This window comes from Monodon monoceros, unplaced genomic scaffold (genome assembly GCF_005190385.1).
Source record: "Monodon monoceros isolate NGI ecotype Baffin Bay Population unplaced genomic scaffold, NGI_Narwhal_1 Super_Scaffold_9, whole genome shotgun sequence".
Classification (NCBI taxonomy): Eukaryota; Metazoa; Chordata; class Mammalia; order Artiodactyla; family Monodontidae; genus Monodon; species Monodon monoceros.
In genome coordinates, this window is record NW_021703786.1 from 36,400,940 (window position 1) to 36,421,842 (window position 20,903).

The 20,903-nt window shown below is 37.7% G+C and overlaps 1 protein-coding gene across 8 annotated transcripts in view; it reads right to left on the reverse strand.

The window, feature by feature from the left end:
• The window catches only part of CEP112 (centrosomal protein 112), a 415,782-nt gene that overhangs the window by 304,603 nt on the left and 90,276 nt on the right, over positions 1 to 20,903 (reverse strand). For all 8 annotated transcript variants that reach the window (XR_003792074.1, XM_029213161.1, XM_029213162.1 and 5 more), the window contains exons 13-17: positions 8,924 to 9,078; positions 8,477 to 8,606; positions 7,615 to 7,707; positions 6,677 to 6,736; positions 559 to 638 (exon numbers count right to left, since the gene is read on the reverse strand). Coding sequence is in view for 7 of the 8 variants with exons in the window: in XM_029213161.1 (XP_029068994.1) it covers positions 559 to 638; positions 6,677 to 6,736; positions 7,615 to 7,707; positions 8,477 to 8,606; positions 8,924 to 9,078 (518 nt within the window). In the remaining variant the exon portion in view is untranslated. The remainder of the gene's footprint in view (positions 1 to 558; positions 639 to 6,676; positions 6,737 to 7,614; positions 7,708 to 8,476; positions 8,607 to 8,923; positions 9,079 to 20,903) is intronic.

Here is a 20,903-nt window from a genome sequence, read left to right on the forward strand (position 1 = left end):
TAAATCAATGTTCTCCAGCTAAAAGCTGCAGGATAATACCTAGTGATCAGTAGGGCCTAATCGACTTAGTAAATGAATGGAAAAGACAAATAAAATGTAACATTTTAATGTGTATGTTTACGTACCATAAGACAAAACCTTTGATAAACAATGCCTGTATAGTAGTCCATTTCTAAATATAACAACTGAAACATTTCATTACCCAAATTCCTCCCAAAAAAGCTACAGAGGAACTTCTAAATGTCCTAGATCTATATCTTATTGTTGCTATTGTTGTTTTTAAATCTGTTTTCATTTGAGAGGAAGAAAGCATCTGAAACCACTAAGTTGTCTTTCTTACCTTCCTATCGTTTAAAGACAGCTGAACTGATATTTTTCCTTTACTGGCTAGTAATAAAATTCTGAAAACAGAGAATGATAATAGAAAACCGACTCGAGCTAAACCACAGCACGGTTATAATAAAAATATTATAATGTTTGAGTTTTAGTTACCTAATTTGGCTCACAGTTTAGAATAAGCGTATTTCTTTTAATTAACTATATTACAATTTTACTCACTTCAAAGACTCCTCAAATTTATGGATTTTCTTTTGAGCATCTTCTTTTTCTTTATCAAGTTCAGTCTGCAAGTCATGAACCTGCCGTGACAAAGATGTAAAATTTACTGAAAGACAAGTCAAGTTTACTCAAAGGAGAAATACAATGAAACAGTAATCTTAAATCTATTTTTAATATAAAATTAGATTTAGATTTTTCAAGATAGAGGCTTGGTTAACCATAATCATTTACCATAGAATTATCTTAACAGTATTCTCCCAGTAATAATTTTCTGGTCAAAGTTAATCATTGTTTAAATGTACCTGCACGTGGATTCCCTGTAAAATAAACTGATATGTAAGAAATTCAAAAAGGGAGGAATCACTTTTGAAATTTTTAACATTACATATTAACCAAAGGAAAGTAATCCAACAAGACACAGGAGAATACAATAAATAATGTGTCTATATTCCCCAAAAACATACAGGTTATGATGAAACAGTCTTCCACTTCTGGGAATGATCTATATAAACATCTACTGAGTCTGGGGGGAAGTCCCCCCACCCTGAGAATCTCTTTACTAAATGTGGCATCCTCTGAACAGGTGGGATGGCAGCAAGAATAATGAGGGTCAAATGAATATTTCTCTTCACAGAAAGCTCTTCGTATGCAAATGCAGATAAGCATACCTAACATGGACCCATTATACGGATCTAAAAATAGGAAAAGGAAACTGCTACAGCTGGAGGGAAGGGGAGAGGAAATCAGCAGCTGTGGTCCCACAGAGGGGACAGCTGAGGGCGCAGAGCCCAGCTGGAAGGTAAGGGAGCTCAAGTCACTTAGCGGGCGGGGGTCCCGAGCACAACCCGCCGGCAATCCAGGGGAGGCGGACTGTGTGCCTGGTGGGGCACAGGAGATGGGAGAGGAGGGAGAAGAACGAAGTCAACGAAACGCACGCACACACGCCCCCCCCCCACACAGTCACAAACCTTTTCAAACACTGAATCAGTGCTCCTCAAAAATATCTGTATTTAGTTAGCTATTCATTGGTTTGGACAGAGAACTATTTAGCTCAAAAATTCTATGTTCCTTGGCCTTTTCCTATTACAATTCTCTTATATTTTTCTCCTTTGGTATTTTAGTAAAATAAATAATAAATAAAATAAACTGCCTGCAAAGTGAAAGAGTGAGGACAGAGGGGAGCTTTTCCAGGACAATATTTGATCAAAAGCGCCTACTGGCTGCTGTGATGGCGATCACCAAGGTGTAGACTACCTCCACTTCCACCTCAGCCTTTTCTTTCCCTATGATACCTGTTTCTCCTTCATGGACATCATGTCTTCAGGGATTCTACTGATGAATTTCTTAATGTTTTCTTTTGAAGAAACTTCTTTCTCTGAGTCACCTGTATCACGCTCTCCTCCCTTTGCTCCACAATATTTCTTCCACAGACCCCATTCTGGCTTCTTCCTCTTACTCATTCTTAAACAGAGTATTATCTGTTCAGATTTGGTGCTTGACCAAAAAAAAAAAAAAATACGGGGGGCATAACGCTGCTCCTGTCCCACGTCCCCTAGTGAGGTCTCCTCAGAGCTGCAGTGAAAATCCAGTTCCCAGGAAATCCCCAGGAGGGTTTGGGGAGGTTTTCCCTCACCCCACAGACTAGGTCTTGGGTTCTGCGAAACCGCACGTTACGTGGAAACCTCGCAGGAGCCGCGATCAGAGTCACTGGCAAGTCAACAGCACCTGACACACTGGCCTCCAGCTGGCTGCACGAGCAGGGTTCCCCCTCGATTTCCTGCTCAGTTTTCTTCTGGGACTCAGGACTCTCTGCACGCTAGCATAATTGAGATTTACCCGCTTTGGTGAAGATATCAAAAACTGAACCAACTTTGAGAAAAATCTATTAGGGTTACACGGTGATTATGACCGCAAGCTCTGGAGCCAGACTGCACAGGTTTCGCCCCTTCACAAGCTACTCGACACTGTGCCTCAGTCGCCTCTTTGGAAAATGAGGACGGCAATCAGGATGAGCATTCTTTTCAAAAACTGTGATGGACTTAATAAGTGACTCCAGGTAAAGCTCTTAGGTCAATATTGGGAACATGATAAATGCTCAGCAGTGTTAATTATCATCACCTCCTCAGACTAAATACTCTATACACAAACATTTTCTTGAAAATTCAAGGTCATTATGAACACCCCAAACCACAATACAGCATGCCACATAATGGAATTCCCTGTGGACTATTTGCCCTTTCAGAAAACGGCCCCTGAACTGCTAAGAATTTTGAGTTCTCGTAAGCACTTTTTACCACTCACGATTCAATCTTAACCTTGGTCAAGTTCTAGCTGCCACTTCCTGATTGGCTTGTGCTACCCAAGCACCTTGATCTAATTTATCGCTTCTAAACTATTAGGACCATTTCTAAAGCAGCAATGAGGCTATCTGGGTGGGAGAATGAGAGCCTTCCTTCTGAGTGAAACATGCATGTGTCAACGCACAGGCTTCTGAGCTGGTGGCTCCTCAAAGCTAAAAGCTGTTTCTCATTTATTTTTATATCCTCGGCACTCAGCACAACACTTGGCCCGCACTACAACAGTCAATAAATGCTGTTCTGGGTTTGTTTTTTGCTTATTTGTTCTTAATTGAATATATTTGTATTGAATGCTAAAGGGGCCCTTGGGGTTATACTTTTAGTTTTTACCTATATTCCAGAGAGCTGGGGGTGACGGCAATAATGCTGCTGCCAACCTTTGCTTCTGAATGTAGTAATGGCAGTGGGAAATAAGCCTTAAACTGACTTGCTTGCAATCCTTTCCCTACTATATAGTTAGCATCAAAAATGAATTTTAATAATTTAAATAATGGAAACAAACCAGATAGACAAAGACACAGCATATATTCTCCAACATGGGCGTCTGCTGTAAATGAGTGAGTCAGGTAGCCAGAAGCACATTTATCGAGCATTTAGGAAATGTAGATTTCATTCCCGTGCACCCTAAGAGGTTAAGTTATCAAAAAGGTGTGCCTGTATAAAGAAGAAAGAGGTTTGCTATGTGCAAGGAAACAGACGGCGGCAGATACCACAGCATAAAGAAGAGCGTGGAACCGCGGCTGGCTCGTGCACGGACCAGCTGACGGCCCCCCGCGTCTCGCAACCACACTGCCCACTCTGCTTCTCACCATGACAAATACGGTGCATTGCGCGCCATTAACTCTATAAATCATTTCATTGCACAATTTCATTTTTTAAAGCTTCACTCAAGACACCTGTCCTCTTAATTAGGCCGGTAGTAGTTGGAAAACACTATGCAATACACATAGAACTGTGTAAATTTAAAATTTTTTTAACCTAATTAAAAGAATTATATATAAACACTAAAGACTGGAATAACTATTCCTAATAATTTTGAACTCCATCAGACTTTAGATCTCAACTGTGACACAGTTACCTCAGAATTATTATAAGTAGATATTTCAATTCCAGCACATTTTAGGATATACATGCTTAACATCTGTCTCATGAACGTCTTTTGGTAAACAGCACCATCTTTTAACTCTCTGGTGCCTGTGTGGAAAACAGGCAGCAGGTTACTTGTAGGAGGCAGGTGTTTCCTTGCTAGTAAAATCATTCAGCCTAACCGTTTCCTGATTTAACAGATTAGGACACTTCATCAAACAATGAAATTCAGTTTTACTACCTATTATTTGTTTGATGTTCGAAGATCTGAAGAGCAGGTAACAGCCACAGAGATCAATAAAGACCATTAGGTAATGTGTGCGCTCAAATCAGGGAGAGCATCTGATGCTGCTTCTCTTACCTCAAAGACAACTTAGACTCTGACGCTGCTTTCTTGTTGGCATGAGGAAATAATGTCATTCAGATGGCATTTCCTCCTCCTGAACAGATATTCAGAACTTAGTTTTATACCAAAAGTTACTGAATGCGCACACCTGTAACACTGACTAAGACAAAAACAAAAGCGCTATCCATCCCACTTGGCTATCCGGTTACACAGTCTGGTGCTCGGTAAGATTTATGTCAGCTCTCTGAGCAGTCAAAGAGGATATTCCCTGAGGGGGGTACAGGACATCAAATCTTCAAGGGCTGAGATCACAGCAGGTTTAATAAAGAAAGAAGAACAGATGTCAATTTAAAAGGGGGAGATTATGGAATTAATTGTAAAACAAAAAGTGGCACGCTGAGCGCCATTTTCTTCCAATACAAATAACGTTAGAACGTATGCAATATGTACAACTACACTTATTTTTCTTTACAGATGGCTGCTATTTTAAACACATCTTATTTACACTGAAAACAATTAACACTCTTTAACTAGTTACGTTATTTAAAAGCGAGACCACTTGATAGCTCACGGAAAGGGAAAAGCTGTAGTTATGACACCTAATTAAAAGGATTTAGGTCTGCTCCCTGAAGTGAAACAGAATAGGATGGGGGAAGGTGGCTGGCTAGGGATGAGCTGAGCTTTAACATTCTGTTTCTTGTGTGTGTCCATCAGGGAGAGGGGCTGGTGCAGAAACCTGAGTTTACTCAGTGGCCGAACAGCCAAGAAAAGACCATGGTAGGAGAGACTGCCTCTCCAGCCCCAACTCTGTATGTCACGGCCCACAGGCGGACTCAACTTTGGGGTAGGAAGACAATCTTGTATATGAGTCAGTGTGCACCTTCCTCCTGGTACCAAACCCTCTGGGGCTCACAGGTAAGCAGGTACCATCACTCAGGAGGAGGGCTGACCACGGAGTGTGACAGAGCAGGAGGCCGGGAAGGTGGCCCTGATGGATGGGGAGCCAGACATCCGCCCAAAGAAAGAACAAAGGACTAACAGGTACACCCGGAGGATGTGCATGCCTCAGGCAGCGGGGAACAAGGCTTATGACAGCGCACGGTCTGCTCTGGGTAAGCCAGGTTGTTAAGCAGCTGCATGGCTCAACAGCAGAAACCGAAAAAATTCTTTATTTCAGTGAAAGCAGTATTTCTCCCTCCTGTTCAGATATCATTTTGTAGGCATGAAATATATTCAGTATCTTGCATTGAGCTATATTAAAACTGCAGGGGAAAGACACTTTAACAATAAGAAAATTAATTATAATTTTAAAGAGCACATATTTAGGTCAATGCACATCAGAAGAAACACTCACTTTTCCGAAGGACAGAAACTTTCTTCTTCCCAGACATTAAGCTGCTGGAGAGCAGCGTCTATGGATAGCTCACCCTCAACCCCTCCCCTGCATCCAGTGCCTGGTGTGATACCTCGCCCCGTGAAAGCATGTAATGCATGTCTGCTGTGACGATATGCATAGATAAGATGTGGTATTACATCTTTTAACAACTTTGTGCTATAAAATCTGTCTAATTTTAATTTGTATGTATTTTAATTAGTTGAAGGGGTAACTTTTTTCTCATTTTCCATTATGTGGGTATTTTACAAGAGGATTAATTTGGTGGATGTTAGAACTGTAAATAATTACAAAAGCAGCAACAAAATCTTTGCTATTTCAATTACAGTCATACAGCAAACAACAAATTCAAAACTCAAGTTTGAAAGCCACAGACATAGAATTCTATACTTTATCACCGAAGGTGTCAACAGTGTGGCAGTGACCCTAGTTGTTACTGGTAACAAGGACACCAGCATGCACCAGTAGAAACAGTCACTACCGTCACTGCTCTAAATCGCAAGAGACAATGACTAATCCATTTCTTACTAATCGACCGTAGTAGACAATGCTTTCACTGTTTCATATTCTTTGGTTAATTTCTTAGAGTTCTTATTACACATATGATACAACAGAAAAAAATAACACCCAACAGTCACATCACATTTTTACTGGTAGAAAGAAAATATAATTTCAAAAGGTTATTATGAAAGGTGAACATAATAATACTCTTCACTCAAATATAACAGAGAAGTGGTGTTTTAATGTTGATATAATTAAAAATCAAACTGAAGAAGCTGTTTGTAAACATGAAAAAGAAGAAAAATTTGATTACTGGCTAACTGAAATGAACTCAGAAATAAGAGCTGGAATGCACGGCTGTATAAAAATCAACCCTCATTCTTAACTGCCTCATGTGCTATTTTAAATGTCATAGCTTCCCATGAAACATATTACCTTTTTCTCATAGGTGCGTTTTAAGTGACATTTCTCCATTTGAAACTTATTTTCTTGATCCTGTGAATAATAAATATTTATCTTTATTATACTTAAAATTGCTTCTAGGTCAATAAAATTGGCAATCTAATGAAACAAATCAATCTCTTTGATGACAAACCTTATTTGAGTCTTGCATATTTAAGAGAGCCCTACCTGTCCAGTTTTCTAAACTACAACTAGAAACATGCATAGCTTTATGTTGGAGGCCATAAAACCTTAGTTATCTGAAGATGTTACCACTCTCAAAAGTACATACTTTACAGTGAAAGAGAAACTTTCTGACCCTTAGAATTAGGAGATCACTTAAAAATGACCAAATGAATCAACATGAAAATAATAAGTTTGAAGTTATATCATGTGGAAGTGCTTGGTACTTTCTGACCATGAGAGAAAAGGCAAGATCTAAAAGGTGTGAAAGAGGGAGTTCCCTGGTGGTCCAATGGTTGGGACGCCGCACTTCCACCGCAGGGGGCATGGGTTCAATCACTGGTCGAGGAACTAGGATCCCACATGCCGAGCGGTGCAGCCAAAACAATAAATTAATTAATTAAAGGTGTGAAAGAAAGAGAGAGAAATTATAAAGAATGGCAGATAATAATTTAAAGAGAGGAAATAATTCTAAAATAATAATGTATTTAAATAAGGTTTATTCTTTTAACTAATCTCAAAAAAAGTAGATTGTTCAAATTAAAATTATTGTTCTTTTTACTCTATATCCCATTAGCATCTACTTTTGTTAAAGTAAATAAGATGAAAAATGATACAGTGCAATAAAAGAATCAGAAATGGCTACCTGCATTTCTGAGTTTTTTTCATCGACTCTCATTTATATGTATACACCAAGAAAAGGAGAGGTGAGTTTTAGCCATTATTCTGTGTAAAAATACAGGACTCACCTTTAACTGTTGCTTTCTTTGAAGTTCTGATTCCTGTAACTGCTGTTTTAATTGACAGATGTTCTGTTCTAATTCTTTAATCATACCAGATGCCTAAAAAGATTTTAAGAAAATAATAAAAAAATGAAACTTTGATTTTTCTACCATCCTACAAACTTCTGGTTCAATAAATTTAACTTTTTTCCCCCCTGAAGCTTCAGTTAGAATTAAAATTATCTATAAATCTGAATTTTTAAAAAACTTTAAGTTAAAAAATCTTTTAAAGTAAAAAGATAAATTAAGTACTGCATGGCATTTAAAGTTATGAAAATATAATACTGACGTAAAAAGAATAGGTATACAGAAAACTTTTTAAATTTTAATTTTAAAACCAAATCCACTAGAATATTTAATTCATGAAATATCAAGTAATTGACTATTTTAGTATTGAGGCTATAGGATTTTCTTTGCAGAAAGTTTCAATTATCTGACACAAAAGTGTGTGAGTGCCCCTGAGGGTGTCTGTGGGCTCATATAAGCGTATGTGATGGCAGGAAAACTAACGCATAACCAAGATTTCAAAATAATAATAATAATGTATAGAGTTACTCCAAAATATGTATTATTAACACAACTGAACATTTCTTCTCGGATTTTTATGTTTCCTCCTTTAAAAACTTTGGTAATTAAAAGGGTTAATTTATAGCAGATTTTAGTTTATTAAATATTTGTGTTATGCTATATATTAGACACTTAGCATTAAATTAAGCAAAGGAGAGACTAATTTAAAGGCCAGATAGTAGTTAGCTTCTACTACCTTTGGCTATATGCTGAGTAAAGGAAATAAGTACTTTGTATGGACATCTACCAGCATCTATAATACCTTAGAAGTTGAAAGAGCATGTTCCTTTTTCAGAAGGTTTATATCAGCATCATATCTGGTTTGTAACAGTTTCATGTTTTGCTCATAATCATTTACAAGATGATCCTTCTCTTTATGCAATGTGTTGCACCTAAAAGCAATCAGAGAATAGAACATATTTCCAATATATTTATAATCAATCTCTAAAATGGAACTTTTTAGTCAACCAAATCCAAATGCATTATCTTTCAATATATCAAATAAGTATCCACATTCTTATCAACTGTTTTCAAACAGTATGCTTCTTATATTAAATGGTACTTTAAAAAATTTAATAAATGGCCGCATTTAGATTGGAAACCTCCCAAGTTAAATGCACAAGTGTGATTAATTTCAGCAGATAATTTAATAGAGTTAATATCAGTACTTTACAGCCACACCTGAGAGATATCTGACTTCAGACAATACCTTGCCTTTGCTTCTTGCAATTCATTACATGTTATCTGGTAACATCTCTCAAGTTCCAGCTTTTCTTGAATTAATTTCTGCTTCTGTAAGTTACTGTTCTCTGCTTCTCCAGTCAGCTGCTGGACACGGGACTCCAGCTCTCTGATCATCTGGCGCTAAAATAACGGGTCATTGTTAAGAAAGCCTCTAACTTTATAACAATTCTGTATCATTAAATAGCCTGAAGAAAAAATACAACGTATGAGAGAGAAGAATATGAAAAAACAAATGTATCAAAAACCATACTAATAAAAACTAAACCAACCTCTAAATTAACCAAGTCTCTTTTTTAAAAAAAGGAGTGCTTTCTACCGTAAAAGTAAGGCTAATGTGTTTATATGCTTTTAGCCATTCATTCATTCACTGAACAAATATTTACTGAACCCGGCACTATTCTCATCTAGGGACATAGCATTACTAATTATTAGAGAAATACAAATCAAAACTACAATGCAAAAAGAAACATGTGATCCTTATAAAATATTAGAAATTGTTAAAGAAACCAAGGCAAAGAGTACTGAATTGATACAAATAAGTAATTCTCCAGAATTTGCTAAGGAAAAAGGGTTTCTATTAGCCAGAAAAGCAGTCAGCCATCTTTCTACAATATGAATATTGAATACAGTGGACATGAGAGAAAAGAATAAAAGTACTAGTTATATGAGAAAGAAAAAAATAGGTGAGAGGAAAACATACCCAACAAATCAGAGAAGAAAGTCCAGGATGTTGAAGCAATATTTTGATCTCAGTTGTCTGTATATCATTATACAGAATAACAGTGATGAAAATATATATTTTATATATATATATAAAATATATATGATAAAATAGAAATAAAATAAGCAAAATAAAGTACATATTGTACATATGCCTATACAATCTGCCCCTCTAATAGGCAGTGGCAATGCAACTGGGTATCATACGATTACCTTCTGACTCTTGCATTCCAAACTGCCCTGAACAACTCTAACCTTTTCCTTACTTTGCTCTTTACACCCATACCAGCAGTATAATGGTGAGTAATGATCAAATCATCTCATTCAATAATATGTATATGTAGTCTTTTTCCCATTTGAACAAATTAAACTGTCTATCCTGAATTTTATGATGGAAGACTTCTCTAACTCAGCAAGATTATGCTTCACTTTTTATAACAACTCCTACTCTAGCACCATACAAGTATGAAGAGTGCACTCCCAATTACTTCATCAATAATACAAATAAAGAGAGTAACTCTCACCCAGGTATGCAAAGCTGTTTCAACATTTGAAAATCAATTAATGTAATCCATCTCGTCAATGGCTAAAGAAGAAAAATCACATGATCATATCAATAGATGCAGAAAAAGCATTTGACAAAATCCAACACTGATTCATGATAAAAAAAAAAAAAACTCAGTAAAATGGGAATGAAGGGGAATTTCCTCAATTTGAGGAAAAAATCTCTACAAAACACCTACAGATAACAGTTAGAAGCTAGAAGCTTTCCAACTAAGATCAGGAAAAAGAAAAGGATGCTCTCTCTCTCACAACTCCTTTTCAGCATGAAACTCGAAATCCTAGCTAATGCAATATATAAAAAAGGAAATTAAAGGTATACTGATCAGGAAGAAAGACATAAAACTGTCTTTGTTCACAAAAAGATGATCATCTATGTAGAAAATCTAAAAGTATACATCAAAAACCTCTTGAAAATAATGAGACATTAAGAAATAATAAGACACTAGAGAATACTGTACTTAGTAAAGTAAGTCAGAGAAAGACAAATATTACATGATATCAATCATATGTGGAATCTAAAAAATAATACAAATGAAGAGAGGATCTATATACAAAACAGAAACAGACTCACAGACATAGAAAACAAACTTATGGCTACCAAAGGGAAAGATGGGGAAGGGAAAGAAAGAAAAAAAAAACCCTCGGAAATAATAAGACACTATAGCTTGGTTGCAGGATACAAGGTTAATATACAAAAGTCAATCACTTTTCCTAGTAATAAACAAGGGGAAGTTAACATTAAAAACACAACACTATTTACATTAGCACTCCAAAAAATCAAATACATACAAATATAACAAAATATGTACAAGATCTACATGAGGTAAACTACAAATCTCTGATGAAAGAATGAGAAAAATCCAAGAACTAAATAAATGGAAAGACAGTCCATGTTCATGGATAGGAAGATTCAATAATGTCAATGTCAGTTATTCCCAAATTGATCTACAGATTTAATGCAATACCAATCAAAATCCCAGCAAGTTATTTTACGGATATGGACAAACTGCTCTTAAAGTTTATATGGAGAGACAAAAGACACAAAATAGCCAATACAAAATTGAAAGAGAAGAACAAAGTTGGAGGACTGACACTGCCTACTTCAAGACTTACTATAAGGCTACAGTAATCAAAACACTGTGGTACTGTCAAAAGAAAAGACAAATAGATCAATGGAACAGAACAGAGAGGCCAGAAAGAGACCCCCATAAATACAGTCTGCTGATTTTGACAAAGGAGCAAAGGCAATACAATGGAGCAAAGATAGTCTTTTCAACAAATGGTGCTAGAACAGATGGACAACCATGTGCAAAAAAAAAGAATCTAGACACATCTTAAAAACTATCTCAAAACAGATCACAGACCTAAATGCAAAATGCAAAACTACAGAAATCCTAGAAGATAGCATATGAAAAACCTAGATTATCTTAAGTTTGGCAATGACTTTTTAGACACAACGTCCATGGCACAATGCATGAAAAAAAAATTGATAAATTGGACTTCATTAAAATTAACATTTTCTATTCCATAAAATATAATATATATTAAGAGGATTAGAACATGGGCTTCCCTGGTGGCACAGTGGTTGAGAGTCCACCTGCCAGTGCAGGGGACATGGGTTCGTGCCCCCGTCTGGGAAGATGCCACATGCCGCGGAGCGACTGGGCCCATGAGCCATGACCGCTGAGCCTGCAAGTCCGGAGCCTGTGCTCCACAACGGGAAAGGCCACAGCAGTGAGAGGCCCGCGTAGTGTAAAAAAAAAAAAAAAAGAGGATTAGAATGTAAGCCACAGACTAAGAAAACTATTTGCAAAAGACACATCTGATTAAGGACTGTTTTCCAAAATATACAAAGAGCTCAAAATTTAACAATAATAAAATAAAAAACTAATTAAAAAATGGGTCAAAGACTTAGACACCTCACCAGAGAAGATATACAGATGACAAATAAGCATATGAAAGGATGTCATCATATATCATCATGGATATGCAAATTAAAACAATGAACTACCACTACACACCCATTAGAATGGCCAAAATCCAGAATGCTGACAACAAATGCTGACAAGTATGTGGAACAACAGGGACTCTCATTCATTACTGGCAGGAATGCAAAGTAGCACAGCCGTCTTGGAAGGCAGTTTGGCAGTTTCTTATAAAACATACTCTTACTATACAATCCAGGAATCATGCTCTTTGGTATTTACCCAAATGAGTTAGAAACTTGTGTCCATACAAAAATATGCACACAGATGTTTTGTCTTGTTTTAATTTATTTATTTATTCGGCTGCACTGGGTCTTAGTCAGGGCACACAGGATCTTCATTGCCTCATGTGGGATCTTTAGCTGAATGTGGGATCTTCTTTTAGTTGCAGCATGTGGGATCTAGTTCCCTGACCAGGATCGAACCAGGGCCCCCTGCATTGGGAGCACAGAGTCTTAACCACTGGACCACCGGGGAAGTCCCTGCACACAGATGTTTATAGCAGCTTTGTATTCATAACTGCCAAAATTTGGAAGCAACTAAGATGCCCTTCAGTAGGTGAGTGGATAAACTGGTACATCCAGAGGATGGAACATTGTTCAGCACTAAAAAGAAATGAGAGGGCTTCCCTGGTGGCGCAGTGGTTGAGAGTCTGCCTGCCGATGCAGGGAACACGGGTTCGTGCCCCGGTCCGGGAAGATCCCACATGCCGCGGAGCGGCTGGGCCCGTGAGCCATGGCCGCTGAGCCTGCGCGTCCGGAGCCTGTGCTCCGCAACGGGAGAGGCCACAGCAGTGAGAGGCCCGTGTACCCCCCCCCAAAAAAAAGATGCTGATGTAGAATCATAAAAAGATGCTGATGTAGAATCACATTTTTCAGGCTGTAACAAACAGTGTTGGAGGGGAATTCCAGAGTTTATAACTTCAGGATCAGAGAAGGAACAAACAGATTACCTTGGGTACAAAGAATATCTTCCCACATTGTGAACTCAGAGGTGGCACTCGGAAGACGAGGTTAGATTTCTTAAAAGGACATGGCTTGTAGACAGAAGTTCTAATAGGCATTAGATTAGTAATTCAAGTTCTCGGTCATGGGAAAATGGGACAAACTGCACTTGTGGGATTTGGAACAAGAGGAGAATGGGAGAGCGACCGGCAGGCTACTGGAAGATCCCGGAATGAGGCAACAATGGCCTGAACTCAAGTGGTAGCTGTGGAAACAGAAGGGGAGAGAGCAGGTCCAGGAAAATTTTCAGAGAAGTAAATAGTATGATTGAGTAAAATACTAAATGCAGGAGATGAGAAGTGGAAAAATCATAAATCTTCCAGGTTCAAAATTTAATATGCCAAGAGAACTGGCACATTCTTCCCCAGAAGAAATTCAGGCTGTGAAAAAAGAATCTAGTTCTAAAAAAAAAAAAAAAAAAGAATCTAGTTCTATTACAAATACATAAAAGAATCTAGTTCTATTACAAATACATAAAAACCTCATTGAAGGGGTAGCGGGAAAGGTGATGACCTACGCAATTTTGAAATGAGTGGCATCTGTGAGACCAAAGGCAAAAGGAATTGCACGTAAGCACTGTTCCCTAGTTGACAAAGTTGGTTCCCATGGGGATATGGGTCAACAACTCTGATTATATCCATTTCTGTACACTGAAATTGAACAATTAGAAGATGATGGTGGAGGCCAAGTTTCCAATGTTGGATTGAGAATTTACAGAGGGGAGGAGAAGGCTAGAATAATCCATGTGGTAATGGTTCAGTTACAGACATCATTAAGAGATTATGTTTAGCTTAATACAGATACAGATGGTTACATATACTAATGTTTATAGATATGCATATATATACAGGTTTATATATATGCAAATACTCTGTCTGGTGAGAGGACATAAAAGAAATGACACCCCAGCAGTAATAAGTACACCCAGCAAACAGATCTTGGTTTCTAATACCAGTCTCCATATAATCCACATTGATGGGGTGGGTCAAAGGGGCAGAGGGGCCTACTGTAGGATCTCCCAACGGCTGAAGCTGGAACAATTTAAGCAACAAAATAAAGGAATATTGGATTATAGCCCAGAGCACAAGATAAACATCCATGAGTCCATACTGATAAAAATAAATGATTCCATAAATTAATAAATGAGGGAGAAGAGACAAATCTCCCATGCAGAAAAACTCCAAATAATTTACATAGATACTCCACCCTCAAGTATGGAGAGTATAACTCCCCACTTCTTATACACAGGCTGCACATAGATACTTCCTTCCAAAGAGGACAGTATGGAAAGGCAGGGAGGGAATGCCTTCACAGTGGAAAACCTAACAAACACTACCTCAGCCAGATGATCAAGGTTAATATCCACAGTAAGTCATTAGTAGCATATACCCTTGATGTGATATGCAGAGAACAGCACTGTACCTCCGTGATCTTACTGCCTCAACCCATAGCCCCAGTCTAATCATGAGAAAAACATGAGACAAATTCCAATACAGGGCATTATACAATATTCCTGACCAGTCCTCCTCAAAACTGTCCAGGCTGTTAAAAACAAGGGAAGTCTGAGAAACTGCCACAACCAAAAGGAACCTAAGCAGAAAATACAATGTGGTATCTGGATGAGATCCTGGAAAAGAAAAAGGGCATTAGGTAAAAATTAAGGAAAACGGAATAAACTATGGACTTCAGTTTATTAAGGTATCCTGTGGATTCACTGATTGTAACAACTGTACCAAAATAACGTAAGATGTTACAAAGAGGGGAAGTTGGGTGTGGGGTATATAGGGACTCTCTGTACCATCTTCTCAAGTTTTCTGTAAATCTAAAACTGTCCTAAAAAATAAAATCTATTTTTCTAAACGGTCATCTTGTTCAAAATGATGAACTGGTGCTATGTGGGAGTTTTTTCTTTAAAATTGTGAGGCTGGGAGAAAAATTCTGGTGGCGACTATAAAATGACAAACACCACATGCCACTAACAATAACAGTTAATAATAGGTAACACAATACTTCATGTGTCTAGGCCCTTTTGATACTCTTTAAACTTGATTCAGGTCCATGAATAGAATTCAGAGTGTCAGGGACTCTGAATGGAAAAAAATAGCTCCTCTTTATTTTCAGTTCCCTAACTAACTGACCTTCAGCATTTCCCTTTAACTATGAACACAGCCAACAACCAAGTTAGTATGAGCAAGACCTATGAATAACAGGAACATAGATATTTCCATAGACCATACAGTGTGGGATAATCACTAATATTGTTGATCCTCCTCATTATTCATAAATTACAATAGTTATTAGGCCCACTGCTAAATCTTGAAATGTACTGCATTAGTTTAGAAGCATATGTATTACTTTATCATGGATTTGATTGATTAATATTTTGATGACTGTAACTCAATATAATTTCTTTGCAATCTCATATATTTTATTAAATTTTCAAATATTATTCTGAGAAGGGGTGCATAAACTTCACAAGATGGCCAGTGGCATCCATGGTACAGAAATGGGTAAAGAATTCCACTAATAAAGCCTAAAATCTCAATAAATCTACTCACAGACTGTGTGTGTCTAAACCCTGGTATGAAGAGAGCCCTGTATTTTACAGCTGTCCCCTCCCCAAGCATCTAAGAATTTTGCTATCATTTTCATATTTCTAAGTTCTAATATATTGTTTTAAAAACCCAGTGTTTAAGGGACTCTGTTTAAGACTAAATAATGAAGAATTATATATCTTATTTCAAAAGAACTTGGAATATTTCCAAGTAGAAGAGCAATGTAACATGCTACTCCACACTGATTTAGTTATAAAACTGGCACTTTTCTATCACCATTATTCTGTGTTCTGTTTATCTAAATAAATTTAATACAGTTCAAAACTAAAAAAAAAAAAAAAATCCAGTGTTTACATGTTTAATTACTAATTTCACACAAGAAAATCCCTGCCAATACCAAAAGACATGAGTCTAATCATCTATACAATTGTCTGCTTACGATAAATGGCACGGAAACAGAATAAGACCCAACAAAAAAACAAAAAAGCCTGAAAGAACAAAACACAGGAACTCATTCTCAGTGACAGGCTCACCTTCCATCTTGAGCCATGCCTTGACTGTTAAACCAGGAGCGGCTCAACAAAATCTGTCTAGTTTTCGTGATTCTTAAATTCAGTGCTGCTGACAGACTCTGTCCATTTCTCTCTATACTTACTGTTACCTAATGACAAGGTCTGAATGCTAATTTTTAAATTTAACTTTCATTAAAAATATAATGAAGTTTCTCTAACAGTAACCTCCTGGCCCCAAAGTATCGCTTTACTTTACATCCCAAATTGATAAAAATTAAAATTCCACTGTGAAAGCTATTACTCAATGATATTCAACTAATGAAATCTAACAATGCAGGAGGCATTTTAGACAATCAATATGTTTCATAAATTTCAACCCTAAAATTACTTAATATATTTATTCACTTTTGTGAAAATTTAGGATGTTGAGATGACGAAAATGTATTTCAGATATAAATCTGGGTTTTGTTCATGGCTTTGAATATCATCTCTATGCTGATTATCCAGAAAATAAACCCTTGGTTTTTCCCCCTAGTAAAACTGATCCACTTTCAGGCTTCTCCATCCCAGGGCACAGTAGCAGCACTTGGCAGTTCCCACCTCTTCACTGACACCCAAGGCCAAGCCGCCCACCTCTCCCTCCTGTACCTATGACACCAGCATCCTGCTTGGTCTCCCGGCTCCCATACTCGGCCACCCAGAGTTTGTTCTCCGCACAGAGCAAAACAGATTCTTTAAAAATAATAGTTAGATGGAACCACTTTCATGTGCTCAATCCAATACAAATTCAATACAAATATACCAGAAATTCACTGAACTGTATGAAGGATTGTTAACAATAACCCAATACAGGGTTTTCCCTGATTTGCCCACTGACGAATTTTCCTACCACGCTCCTTTCTGCTCCTTTCTGCTCACAGACCCCGTCCACGCCACCCCTTGCTCTTCTATGAGCTTGCCGGATAGTCCCAGCTTTCGGATCTTTGCACAGGCCATTCCTTCTGCCCGAAACGCTTTTCCCAGAGGATCGCACGGCCCCCATACTTCTCAAAGGCGCTGTGTAAGCATCGCACCTTCAGAAGAAAGGCTCCCCAGCACCTGTCTGCAGCAGCACTCGCCTCCGCTTTATTCCACATACCAGTGTTGCTCAACCTATTGCCAGGGCTTCCCTGGTGGCGCAGTGGTTGAGAGTCCGCCTGCCGATGCAGGGCACATGGGTTCGTGCCCCGGTCTGGGAAGATCCCACATGCCGCGGAGCGGCTGGGCCCATGAGCCATGGCCGCTGAGCCTGCGCGTCCGGAGCCTGTGCTCCGCAATGGGAGGGGCCACAACAGTGAGAGGCCCGTGTACCGCAAAAAAAAAAAAAAAAAATTATTGCCATTACTTAATTAACCAAGAAGCCAGTTTAGATATTTTTCTTCTAATCATCCCCTACTATGAAATTTTAATACCACAGTCTTGCTGTTTATAAACTATGCCCGCTGGAGGGTCACAATCCATTATAATATCTAAATTTTGTAATCCCAGGAACCAATTTCCACCTCCTTGAGGATGAAATCACCCCACTGATTTTCTTTGGAATTTTATTTCTTTTTTATACAGCAGGTTATTAGTTATCAATTTTATACATATCAGTGTACAGATGTCAATCTCAATCTCCCAGTTCATCCCACCCCCACCACCACCCACCCCCACTGCTTTCCTGAAACGCTTGGTGTCCATACATTTGTTCTCTACATCTGTGTCTCTATTTCTGCCGTGCAAACTGGTTCATCGGTACCATTTTCCTAGGTTCCACATATGTGAGTTAATATACGATATTTTTCTCTTTCTGACTTACTTCACTCTGTATGACAGTCTCTAGATCCATCCACGTCTCTACAAATGACCCAATTGCGTTCCTTTTTATGGCTGAGTAATATTCCATTGTATATTTGTACCACATCTTCTTCATCCATTCGTATGTTGATGGGCATTTAGGTTGCTTCCATGACCTGGCTATTGTAAATAGTGCTGCGATGAACATTGGGGTGCATGCATCTCTTTGAATTATCGTTTTCTCTGGGTATATGCCCAGTAGTGGGATTGCTGGGTCATATGGTAATTCTATTTTTAGGTTTTTAAGGACTCTCCATACTGGTCTCCATAGTGACTGTATAAATTTACATTCCCACCAACAGTGCAAGAGGGTTCCCTTTTCTCCACACCCTCTCCAGCATTCGTTGTTTGTAGATTTTCTGATGATGCCCATTCTAACTGGTGTGAGGTGATATCTCATTGTAGCTTTGATTTGCATTTCTCTAATAATTAGCGATGTTGAGCATGTTTTCATGTGCTTCTTGGCCATCTGTATGTCTTCTTTGGAGAAATGTCTATTTAGGTCTTCTGCCCATTTTTGGATTGGGTTGTTTGTTTTTTTAATATTGAGCTGCATGAGCTGTTTATATATTTTGGAGATTAATCGTTTGCTGATTCATTTGCAAATATTTTCTCCCATTCTGAGAGTTGTCTTTTCATCTTGTTTGTAGTTTCATTTGCTTTGCAAAAGCTTTTAAGGTTCATTAGGTCCCATTTGTTTACTTTTGTTTTTATTTCCATTACTCTAGGAGGTGGATCAAAAAAGATCTTGCTGTGATTTATGTCAAAGAGTGTTCTTCCTATGTTTTCCTCTAAGAGTTTGATAGTGTCCGGTCTTACATTTAGGTCTTGAATCCATTTTGAGTTTATTTTTGTGTATGGTGTTAGGGAGTGTTCTAATTTCATTTTTTACATGTAGCTGTCCAGTTTTCCCAGCACCACTTATTGAAGGGACTGTCTATTCTCCATTGTATACCCTTGCCTCCTTTGTCATAGATTAGTTGACCATAGGTGCGTGGGTTTACCTCTGGGCTTTCTATCCTGTTGCAAAGATCTATATTTCTGTTTTTGTGTCAGTACCATATTGTCTTGATTACTGTAGCTTTGTAGTATAGTCTGAAGTCAGGGAGCCTGATTCCTCCAGCTCCGTTTTTCTTTCTCAAGATTGCTTTCGCTATTTGTGGTCTTTTGTGTTTGCATACAAATTGTGAAATTTTTTGTTCTAGTTCTGTGAAAATTGCCATTGGTAGTTTGATAGGGATTGCACTGAATCTGTAGATTGCTTTCGATAGTACAGTCATTTTCACAATGTTGATTCTTCCAATCCAAGAACATGGTATATCTCTCCATCTGTTTGTTTCATCTTTAATTTCTTTCATCAGTGTCTTATAGTTTTGTGAGTACAGGTCTTTTACCTCCTTAGGTAGGTTTATTCCTAGATATTTTACTCTTTTTGTTGAAATGGTGAATGGGATTGTTTACTTAATTTCTCTTTCTGATCTTTCGTTGTTAGTGTATAGGAATGCAAGAGATTTCTGTGCATTAATTTTGTATCCTGCAACTTTACCAAATTCATTGATTAGCTGTAGTGGCTTTCTGGTGGCATCTTTAGGATTCTCTATGTATAGTATCATGTCATCTGCAAACAGTGAGTTTTACTTCTTCTTTTCCAATTTGGATTTCTTTTTCTTCTCTGATTGCCATGGCTAGGACTTCCAAAACTATGTTGAATAATAGTGGCTAGAGGGGACATCCTTGTCTTCTTCCTGATCTTAGAGGAAATGCTTTCAGTTTTTCACCATTAAGAATGATGTTTGCTGTGGGTTTGTTGTATATGGCCTTTATTATGTTGAGGAAAGTTCCCTCTATGCCTACTTTCTGGAGTTTTTATCGTAAATCAGTGTTGAATTTTGTTGAAAGCTTTTTCTGCATCTGATGAGATGATCATATGGTTTTTCTTCTTCAATTTGTTAATATGCTGTATCCCATTGATTGACTTGCGTATATTGAAGAATCCCTGCATCCCTGGGATAAATCCCACTGGATTATGGTGTATGATCCTTTTAATGTCTTGTTGGATGCTGTTTGCTAGTATTTTGTTGAGGACTTTTGCATCTGTGTTCATCAGTGATATTGCTCTGTAATTTTCTTTTTTTGTAGTTTCTCTGTCTGGTTTTGGTATCAGGGTGATGGTGGCCTCGTAGAATGAGTTTGGGAGTGTTCCTCCTCTGCAATTTTTTGGAAGAGTTTAACAAGGATGGATGTTAGCTCTTCTCCAAATGTTTGATAGAATTCACCTGTGAATTCACCTGTGAAGCCATATGGTCCTGGAATTTTGTTTGTTGGAAGATTTTTAATCAGAGTTTCAATTTCGTTCCTTGTGATTGGTCTGCTCATATTTTCTATTTCTTCCTGGTTCAGTCTTGGAAGGTTATACCTTTCTAAGAATTTGTCCATTTCTTCAGGTTGTCCATTTTATTGGCACAGAGTTGCTTGTAGTAGTCTCTTATGATGCTTTGTATTTCTGCGGTGCCCATTGTAACTTCTCCATTTTCATTTCTAATTGATTTGAGTCCTCTACCTCTTTCTCTTGATAACTCTGGCTAAAGGTGTATCAATTTTGTTTATCTTCTCAAAGAACCAGCTTTTAGTTTTATTGATCTTTGCTACTGTTTTCTTTGTTTCTATTTCATTTATTTCTGCTCTGATCTTCATGATTTCTTTCCTTTTACTAACTTTGGGTTTTGT